The sequence below is a fragment of the Vigna radiata genome, chromosome 9, assembly GCF_000741045.1.
Source record: "Vigna radiata var. radiata cultivar VC1973A chromosome 9, Vradiata_ver6, whole genome shotgun sequence".
NCBI lineage: Eukaryota > Viridiplantae > Streptophyta > Magnoliopsida > Fabales > Fabaceae > Vigna > Vigna radiata.
This window is the reverse complement of record NC_028359.1, coordinates 6,251,160-6,262,307: the sequence shown is the minus strand read 5'-3', so window position 1 is coordinate 6,262,307 and position 11,148 is coordinate 6,251,160. Positions and strand designations below refer to the sequence as shown.

Below are 11,148 nucleotides of genomic sequence, written 5' to 3'. Positions count from 1 at the left end.
ATGTGTTACTTAATCCTCTATGGTCTTTTGCCATTTATTTTTATACTCCCATATTGAAGTAATATCAGGAGAAGGTCCTTCTCATGTTGATAAAGAAAAAGTTGTAAAAAAGCCAAGGAGGCAGCCCCATTATATTTTAAAGATTTCTCGAACACTACTAGCCTAAATTGCAACAACTCTACTTGATGTCGGGTCATCACGGGGAGCATGCCCTGATTTAGGGGTCAAATTGGACCTTGTTATAGATCTCACTCCTTTTATACCCACCTCATCCTCAATTTTGTCTCCAACTACACAACAACCATCTAATGATCCTGCTCAAGCTGTTAATGGTCAAGGGTAATATCAGTTCATGTTTTTAACTAATTTGTATTACATGACTTGCTTTACTATGTCTTAAATTTGTTATCTTTTATGTATATGTTTTTAGGTTTTTTCCTTCCAGAGTTACTTCTCAGGCCATCACAAGGTCTATTAAGCAACATTTTATTCATCTTTGGCCATCATGGGGAGCAATACCATTGGAAGACAAGAACCATTCTACGAGCGATTTAAGGTAAAACATCATGAAACCAATTCTCATTTTCTATTGATGTATATTAAGTTCATTTTAACATGATAGACTATAACAGTAAAAGGTATAGTGGAGACTTGAGCATGAAGCTAAAATTAAGGAAAATTTTCACAGCATCATAAGTTGCTTGAAATGTTTAGAAATGCACGCATTGTACGAGAACGCCCTTATTGGGTGGGGAAGCACATATAGAACTCATTGCTGGCATAACGGAATTTGACAGATTACCGCAACAAATGTGCTACCCCCCCCCCCCCCAAAGAAATAGGGTTTCAAAAAGGGGTGTTGTTCTGCATACAGGTGGTTCAATCAGCACACATGAACATGTCATTCGTATATGCTTATCACTCTACCACATATGTCACTCACTACACAAATTGATACCATCTTAAGTATTCACAAAACATCACAAATATATCATCATCGTCATGTATGTATATATATATATATATATATATATATATATATATATATATANTATATATATATATATATATATATATATATATATATATATATATATATATATATAACTGAGCTAGGACAGGCTGCCCACGTTGATGAGGCGTTTAACAAATTCATCTTCAAAAGGGATTTGGCCTATTTGTTGATGAAAGGTCTCAAAGGACACATGTAAGCGAGCAGTTTTACAAATATTAAACTTGTACTATTTTGTTCCTTTTAAACTTCCTCCTTTTGTACTGACTCCTTTTGTATATTATTTAATAGGAAAATTTTTTAACTAGACTCTCACAAGCCAGATCAGAGGTGGGATCATGTCCCGATGATGCATTAGAAGTAAATCCTGATGATGATGACATCATTAAGACACAGTGTTGGGTTGAAATTGTCGGTGGAAAAAAAAAAGATGACTATATGAGACAAGACTTTATACTGTTGGAAGATGTATATTGAAACATCAACCATCTACATCCAACAGTTCTGCGAGACCGCTGTCCAGCTCAAACAACAACTACAAGCTCTTGACCAACCTTATGGTAACCTTAGACAACGATTTAAGAATTTGAAAATTTTGGTTATGAGATTGTTGCCTCAAGAAGGACAGACTCAGTCCACCTCATCATCGTCCCAACAATGACGCCTTTCAATGCAGCCCATCCTAGTTGCAACCATCTCCCCAATAACAGCCTCAGCAACATGAAGAAGAAGAAGATAACAATTCCGATGAATATGATGATTATTAGGACTTTTTTTAGTTTTACAAACATCTACTTTAAGGCTTATTTGTTTTTTTAAGAATGACAGTATAACTATGTTTTTAATGATATGAATTTCATTTTTTATTGATTACATTGTCTAAATTGTGAATAGTTTTTCTACATTGTCTAAATTGTTACGCTGCATTAATTATATTATCATAGGTTCATTGTGGTGGATTGGGAATGTCGCTCACTGCACATAATCATGTTTTGGATTTTATCGACAGACTAATATGTCGGTAATGTAACCCATTTTGTCACGTCATTACCGACAGATCGTGACCGCCGATAATTATCGACGGTCTATGACTATCAATAATTACCAACGAATAAGTCGTCGATAATTACCGACGGTCATGATCTGCCAATAAATTTTTTCGACAAGGTATTTACCCATTGATTTCAACCTCTCGATAATCTGTTAGAAATTTCACATTATTGACGAGTTTTGGTATTTACCAATAGATATCTTTCATCGATAAATCAAGTTTTTTTTTTAATGAGTCTGGTTGACAATACATCAGACCAAATGGTTAACCCCTAATTCGGACAACAAATGAACGAGTTCGGTTGACCACCAAATAAACCGACAGGCCATACATTAGACTGGATTGTCAACCGCCAATTCAAAAAACAAATAAGAGAGTTTAGCTGATCACCAAATAAATCGACTAGCTATACGCAAACTCGGATATACAAACACTAGTTCGAAGAGCAGCTCATTCAACCTAAATGATCACTAAAGAAACCTTTCAATCTTAAATTAGATTGATCAAAATAAATAATACTAAAATAAATTAACCTTAACATTAATTAATTTAAGATTAAAATATAATTATTTATAATTACACTATAAATAAAAAAAAGTCTATCACAAAATTTATAAATAAGAATTTGACTTAAAGAAAATAAATTATTTACATTAACTGTTACATTGTGTCAAAAATTAAACTGACTTTAAAATCAAAATAGCAGCAGATACCACGTGATGAGTTTAAATGCATGTGAAAGCGTTCAGTAAAGAATAAGTGGACCTCAAATTATAATACTCTGATCAATTGATATTAACGCCATACCCGAATTAGTATGTAAAAGATATAGACAAACGACGACTCTTACAAAATATCAAAATTCAAGTTACAAATACACAGACAAATCTCTTCCTTTCGCTTAACAAACCTAATGACAAAGGACCTTTTGACATTTTATGACAAATATCAGTGACCAGCAGAATATTCTAAGCATGACTATCAAAATACCATCATTTTCTAAACCCAATAATCACACTCATGCAAATCTATATATATACTATCTGTATACATTTTTATATTATTAGATATTTTAATTTTTCTCATATTCACGCGTAAGAATGCAATAACATTTTTTTCCAAAAACTTTGGATAAACTATTAATAATTAAACGTTAATTTATGTTATATTAATATTTAAAATTTTAATTTTCTGTTTAAATAATATGGTCAATTATTGACCTATTATTCAGAAATAAATATAGTATTTTATATTTAGAAAACTGCCCAGGATTTTAGATAAGCAGTTAGTGGATGCAGTCTGTTTTTCCTTCGTGTTTACACAAACGATGTTATTTAAAAAAAATGTCAAATTAGATAAATAATATATATATATATATATATATATATATATATATATATAGCATAATCTCAAAATATTCTTAAATTAATAAAAAATATTATTATCATCGATAAAAAGTATAAGGCTTAAATCCTTAATTGGTCTTCGTGTTAAGAGAGAATTTTCAGTTTAGTATTTGTTTTTAAAAGTGTATACATTGGGTCCCCATATTTTACAATTTGTGTTAATTTAGTTCCTTTGAACCATCAATTTGACTTGAAAATTGTGGACAAGTCATTTTGAATTACACGTTTGGATACCTTCCAATTGCTGTTACAAATTTGTTTAAAATGTTATTAATTCACTAAATTGATCCAAATTACATGGAGACCCAAATATAAAAGGGATAGTAAACTAAAAATTTTCTATTAACCCAATTAAGAATTTAAGCCAAAGTATAATAATAGTTTAATAAAGTGAAATAAAGGTGAAGATAGTTGACAGTTGCAAATTGGAACAGTGGAACGTTCTGCGCCGTTGCATTTCCCTTCGCTTATCCTCTCCGCGAGAGGAAGCAGCAGAACAGAGCAGAGTTTGTTTGTCTCTAGTCAAATACGACGTCGCTCTGCCTCGCTTCGAACTTTCATATCTCTCATGCTTTAACTGTAACCCCCAACCTTATCTCTCTACGGCTTCACCAAAGTACCTATAATGACTATGAGTGGCTTAATCTCAAATCGCAACTTCGGTTCCTTCGTTGGATCAGGTTCATGCTCACTTCATTTCTCACTTCTCGAATTTCGCAGCATTTTATCAATTGCTTACTTTCTTACACCATTTCGTTAGATTTGTTGCCAATTCTGGATTCATAGTACGGTTGAGAATTTTCTAGTCAGTCTGAATGAGCGCATTTTAGTGGAAACTGGAATTTCATTCGTTAAATAAAAAGGAGTTTAGCTTATACACTTGCTAATGATTATCATTTTCCGTGAACTAATATAATAATTTTCTGTATTTATTCAATTTTATTGTTTTTTGTATTTTTTTGCTTGAACATAGCTTGTGAACTCTAACAAATCTTGATAATATACATGTGTTGTGTTTATGTCTATATCTATATCTATATACATATATTTAGTTTGAAATGCAGTGATATTGGCAACGTTTTGATACTATATGTAATCACGGATAAGATAACCATGTAGATAACTATGTTGATTTTGTAATAGTCATCTTAAACGTAATTTTAATGATACTGTGGATTATCTACGCCTGAAAATCAAACTTGTGTTTTTTTAGTTTAGTTCCATGTATGTTTGGTTTTCTTGAGAGCCTCTAAGCTTGGATTATGTTGATGATGACTATTGTACAATGAGGAAGTTTTAGCTATTGTCTGATATTTGCAGGAAATGGATATAGATCGGGGAGGGATATATCCGTTCAAAGACGGGGTGTTTCTATTTCTGGTGTATCTGTTGCACAGGATCCCTTTTCAAGACGGCAGCATAACATGCATTTGCGGTTGGAAGAGAGAATTAGGAAACCAATGCGAAAATCTCACTACAAAGGGGAACATTGTTCTCTTGTATCTCGGCAGTCTAGTCCGTGCTTAAACTTTAAATTACAGGCTAGCGGAATAAATGGTTGTTCCTTCGTTTCGTCTGCTCCTTATAGAAGTAACAATGTTGAACAAAGGGAAGTGCATGGTCTTGGTTTGAGCAGAAGGAAGCATGCACAACCTAAGGTTGCAAAAGCAAATAAATTCCGTGTTAGTTACAAGTCCGAGGAATATAACATTTCAGAAACAAAGATAGATCCACTACAATCAACTGAAGGGACTGGGGAAGCCATTCTTCTGGAAGGAAATCTGCAGCAAGTATCACCTTGGTGGCAGCAGTTTCCTAAGCGCTGGGTTATTGTACTGCTGTGTTTTTCAGCTTTTTTGCTGTGTAACATGGATCGGGTAAGTAATTTTTGTGGTATTTATACTATAAATTATGATCTAGTTTATACATTCATGTTTTCCGTGTCTCATTCGAATTGGTAAATTCGTTCTGTCATATTCAATTGATTGTCATCAAAGGGTTTTGCTAGAATAAATAAAAATGTCTTAATTTGTCCTCTAGGATTACTTTTCCTATTTTCTCTTTATGTCTTAGGATTGGTTACCATGTTTCCTTATGTTTTCATGATTCGTTTCCACTGTCAGTTGGGATCATGACTACTATAAATAAGGGCTAGTGCTCTAGGTTTTATGAACATGTCAGACAAATCTACAGTGTCTAACACTTAGCTCATCACTGATCCTAGTAGTACACCTTAGTTTGTTTCTTTTACTTTCAACAAACTAAAAATAGAAAAGATCATATGATATTTTGTAGAAACTTCATCTTGTTTTGCACAGAAGTTATTTATTTATTTATTTAATTTGATAAACTGTTTTGTAGAAATTACTATGAAGCTTTTTCCTCCAATGATGTAAATTATTTACTTTAAATTTGATTTCCATATTCTTTCTAACAAAATGTTACCGATGTTCCGTAATTATTTTATCCATTATGTTTTCATTATATTTTATAGGTAAATATGAGCATAGCAATACTACCGATGTCTCAAGAATTCAACTGGAACAGTGCAACAGTTGGCCTAATTCAGTCATCCTTTTTCTGGGGCTATCTACTTACTCAGGTGTGGCTGACATATGCAAAATATGTTTGCATAACAAGAAATTGCTCCATATACTAATTTTCATGCGCATTTAAACACCCCTGCTGGTTGAACATGCCATAACATATACGGTTCTCAATAGTGTATGTTAGCAATCTAGCATGATCTTCAAACTGTCTTCATTACATCCAGTGTGCACAAAAGATTCTAGTTACATTCCTTTCATATTGACTGAATGCCTTATTTGTTTCAGATTGTTGGTGGAATATGGGCAGACAAAATTGGTGGGAAGCTAGTACTAGGTTTTGGAGTTGTCTGGTGGTCAATTGCAACAGTTTTAACACCTATTGCTGCAAAACTTGGGTTACCATTTCTTCTTATAATGCGTGCCTTTATGGGAATTGGCGAGGTTGGTCTATTCTATAGCCATACTATTATTTCACCGTCTATTTAGTGTCTTCATCATATTGTCACTTGGAACACAAAATAAACTTCCAGTTTTTACCAGGAATTTCAAGTAATCAAGAGTATTAAAAAAAGCTTATATCATCCTAACCATAAGCAAGAAGAAAAGCCTGAAACATAATCTGACGTCATAGAAAGATGCATATTTGAGATATAAGATCTTTATCCTTCATTATATTTGCTTGGATCAATGATACAGTAAAATGAAATATATTTTCTCGTTAGAGCAGTCAAGTCCATGCCTAGATTAGAGATGATTTTACCTTCTCCAATTTGTCAACAATTTATGCTGATTTTATTTTCAGGGTGTTGCAATGCCCGCAATGAATAATATACTTTCCAAATGGATTCCAGTATCAGAGAGAAGCAGATCACTTGCGCTAGTATATAGTGGCATGTACCTTGGTTCTGTCACAGGCTTGGCATTCTCACCTATGCTAATCCAGAAATTTGGGTGGCCATCGGTGTTTTACTCATTTGGATCCCTAGGAAGTATCTGGTTTGTTTTATGGTTGAGTAAAGTAAGCCATCTTTTGAATAAATTCAGTGAAATCTGACTTATATATTTTTTCCTAATTGTAAAATTGAGAGGAGGCCTTTCTACCTTTCCAACCTGCGGAGCATATTTACATCTTTTGTGCTCATTTTTTAGGGGACTCTCATGAAGTGTTGCATAACATGACTTCATTATTATGATTCTGCAAGAACTAATCAATTAATGTTGCATTGACTTGACATAGGAGTAATTTAGTTTTCCAACGGAATATCTTGGGAATTTTATCTTGTAGCAACACCTTAGCTTTGACCACACATTTATAAATTATAAATGTGAAGGGAACTTTGTAACTCCTTCTGAGAAACTATTCTCATGTCTTTTACCTTCTGTCTGGCCCCTTTTCAGGCATACAGCTCACCAAAAGAAGACCCAGATCTTGGGGTAGAAGAGAAGAAGCTCATACTTGGAGGCAATGTATCAAAAGAACCTGTATCAGTTATTCCTTGGAAATTAATTTTATCAAAAGCACCTGTTTGGGCTTTAATAATCTCTCACTTCTGCCACAACTGGGGGACATTTATTCTATTAACCTGGATGCCTACATACTACAATCAGGTGCTTACTGTTTATTATAAGTTTTTTTTCCAGAATTCATAATTGCCTTCCGGCTTTTTAGAATGTATGTCCTTGACAAATACTGTATAATATCCCAAATCTTTGTGAGAAAAGAGTGGGATCACAGTGCTTATACCCATATTTATAAATTGCAGTTTTTTTATCTGTAGATCTATTACATCCTATAATTTTTTCAGATATGGATGTGGGGATCCCCACGAAAACTGTCCACATAATGCTGGTCTTTTTTGCATGAAACTTTTAGGATTTGTATATTGCATTGCCTCATAGTTTTATCAAGTTGTTCTTTAATAAAATTGACGTCTTGATTGTGTCAAAAGATAAAAAATGTTTGTAATTTGGAACTTCTTGATGTTAAAGTACGTCTTAATATTACCTGCAACTAAGTTAAACTCAAGTCTTGTGTAGACAACACAACTATTTTTATTTCTTGGTAATTACTATAAAAGACAAATGAACTAAATTTGTTTCTCTCTAACTTCTGATATCATCAGATTACATCTAAAATGAGATTGTTGTCTTGATCTATAGCTCAAGTGGTAGGGGATATAATGGAAAGTAACTGATGAAGAAAAAATGGCATGAAATATTGTGTCCATTGAATGAATTTACTAACAGTTCATTTTCCAGGTTCTGAAGTTCAATCTCACTGAATCTGGGCTATTTTGTGTCCTGCCATGGTTAACCATGGCTATTTTTGCAAATATAGGAGGCTGGATTGCTGATACACTTGTGAGCAAAGGCCTTTCCATAACATCCGTTCGAAAGGTAAACAAGCCGTGGACTCTTAATAAAGCTAATCTCTTGATTAATAATGGCTAGAGTTAACAAAACGGGTCAGTCCGGCCCGTCACTAGCCCATCAACAACGGGTCGTGCTAGGTTGGCCTATCAACCAAAACGGACAACTAATGATAATTCACCTGTATAAGACGGAATGACGGGTCAGACCGAGCTAGCCCATCACCTTTTCAAAAAAAATAATTTAATTTTTTTTGTTTTCAATATTTTAATTTTTTTTTAAAATTTCTTTATATATATATATATATATATATATATATATAATATTAAAAGCATATTTAATCATATAAAATATTTTTTAAACTTTTAATTGATTAGTTTATTTTTTAATTAAAATAATTATTACATTTACTTGTTAATTATTCTTTTCTAATTAATAATTTGAATTATAATAATAATAATATTATTATTATATATATATATAGAAAAGTTAATCTTTTAAATTATTTTTTATTTTAATTTAGAAAAAAGGATCATAGGGCTGGGTAGGCCACACCTTGGCCCCTCAAATTGATAAGGTGGACATTACAAAACCAGTTTTGTAGGATTGGATTGGGTTTAAAGTCTATTTCTTTAACATTGTATCCCAATCATAAATTAGAGTTTATCCTAGTGATAATGATTGTCTGTTGGACTTATTGTTCAATCCGCTATCAAATCAATTTTGTGGTCCAATATCGGGTTGAACGATAAGCAGAACAAACAACAACTTTCAATATAATAGACTTTAATCCATGGTTGTGATACTGTATGAAGAAGTAGGCTTTAAACCTAATCAAGTTCTACAAAATTGATCTATAAAGTAAGGTTTTGCACTAAGTTATATATTCTAAGATAATCTTATTACTAATCGACGTGGGATTTCATATTTTTTTTCTCTGAAATTTTTAAATCAAATAACATTACAGGAGCATTCGTTACAGTCCCCCGTATAAACACAATTTTTTTAGTGAAAATTTTCAAGTACGTGTCGCGGCTAATTAAATAATATTCTGATTAAAACATTAAGTGAAGAAATTGAGACCTGGACTAATTCATTTTCCTTTCTTAACCTTTAAAATGATTTCGCTTTTTAAAAATGTCTCTTTTGACAGATTATGCAATCAGTTGGGTTTCTAGGTCCTGCATTTTTTCTTACGCAGCTAAGTCATGTGAGAACACCCGCCATGGCAGTACTTTGCATGGCTTGCAGTCAGGTTTGAGCTAGATTCATATATATCTTCCCCGATTTGAGATTCTTCTATTCTTCAATTAATTTTTTGCTCTGTTTAAGTTTCATTACTGATTTATAAACCATTTTTGTCTATAGAACATGTCTGTAAGTTTTGAATGTATGCAAAGATGCCTGATAAAAAAATAATTTGTTATTTCTTTTACAGGGATCCGATGCATTCTCACAGTCTGGCCTGTATTCCAATCATCAAGACATTGGACCACGCTATGCTGTGAGTTACTGCTATTTTAGTTTCCGTGTACCAAGATCCATAAACTGTCAAGTATAGATTAAGAGTGTTTGGTTTGATACTTTTTTTAGATAATAAAAGAGATCCCCAAGCCAATAAACTGGTTTATCATTACAGACCAAAGACTGTTAATTATCTTCTTTGCTTGAGTTGTACTTGGTGAGACATTGTGAGCTGAAACTCAGTTTTTGGATTATAATTAGTAGAACTGATGCTAAAACTGTTCTACTGTAAGTACCAGGAAGAAAGTGTCAAATCAGTTCGACAGTCTGTGGCATCTCGAATTTTATTTTTTTTCACGACTAAGAAGTCATTCATGAGTACTATTAAGTTACTGATCGTCAGTACCCTATACAAGTACCTTGCCAATAAATTTATCTATTCATTTGCTATGCTTTCTGTTATACTGGTTTCTACTCGTCTAGATGTTTTATTTAATATGCTTCCATATGAATGTTAACTATTTTAAAATTCAGGGAGTATTGCTGGGACTATCAAATACTGCAGGAGTGCTAGCTGGTGTCTTTGGTACAGCTGCAACTGGATACATACTCCAAAGAGGTAACTTGCACTCTAAAGTCTAAGCCGTGTTTTTGTTATGATTATCCACTCTTGCGATCTGTTGGCTGTTCAGGATCTTGGGATGATGTATTTAAGGTTGCTGTCGTATTGTACATAATTGGCACATTAGTCTGGAATATCTTTTCAACTGGAGAGAAAATTCTTGACTGAAGAATGCAGTGATGTCAATGAAGGAGTAAGCTATATAAGCCATTGGGTGAAAAAGAAAAACAAAAGAGGGAGAAAAAATAAAGACTAAATTTCTCAAGCACTTGGAATCGTAAAACAAGCCTGCAGAAATCGAAGAGAGCCACAATCACAATTTTCGATCAAATAGAGGGAATTCTATGTTCTCTGTTGAAATCTTGGATTAACTTGGCACCTTTTGCAAATGCCATGTACCATGATCTAAATGTTTTCTGTATAGGAGATAGAGGATAATTTCGAACTTCATACTTATACTTCAAAGACCTGTTTTATGATCAACTCTGCTTCATCATCATACTGGGATGAGAAGATCGGTCGTAGTATTCTTTCTGATTCAATGTCCTTAGCAAAACACATTATTTATCAATATATCTACTTCTTTACTCTTGATTCATTTCGTACATTTCAACTTATATTGTCAAGCAATGATCTGAGGACCTAAGACAGAATCTAAAACTACAGATGGAACA

At 33.0% G+C, this 11,148-nt stretch overlaps 1 protein-coding gene across 1 annotated transcript; it reads left to right on the top strand.

Annotated features, from left to right (window-relative positions):
• Positions 1–4,094: 4,094 nt before the first annotated feature.
• On the top strand, positions 4,095–11,068 carry LOC106774044 (ascorbate transporter, chloroplastic). Its single transcript, XM_014660856.2, has 11 exons — positions 4,095–4,149; positions 4,790–5,346; positions 5,964–6,071; positions 6,304–6,459; positions 6,821–7,036; positions 7,417–7,626; positions 8,278–8,415; positions 9,542–9,643; positions 9,827–9,892; positions 10,387–10,471; positions 10,545–11,068. The coding sequence occupies exons 1-11, from the start codon at positions 4,095–4,097 to the stop codon at positions 10,640–10,642; spliced, it is 1,791 nt and encodes a 596-aa protein (XP_014516342.1). The 3' UTR covers positions 10,643–11,068.
• The last annotated feature ends 80 nt before the right edge of the window (positions 11,069–11,148 follow it).

Bases quoted from the DNA above. Each gene is read 5' to 3' on its own strand.
- LOC106774044 (XM_014660856.2), top strand. From the start codon at position 4,095: ATGACTATGAGTGGCTTAATCTCAAATCGCAACTTCGGTTCCTTCGTT. The intron at 5,347-5,963 runs GTAAGTAATTTT...TATATTTTATAG, and splicing joins TGCTGTGTAACATGGATCGG to GTAAATATGAGCATAGCAAT. The intron at 6,072-6,303 runs GTGTGGCTGACA...TATTTGTTTCAG, and splicing joins GGGGCTATCTACTTACTCAG to ATTGTTGGTGGAATATGGGC.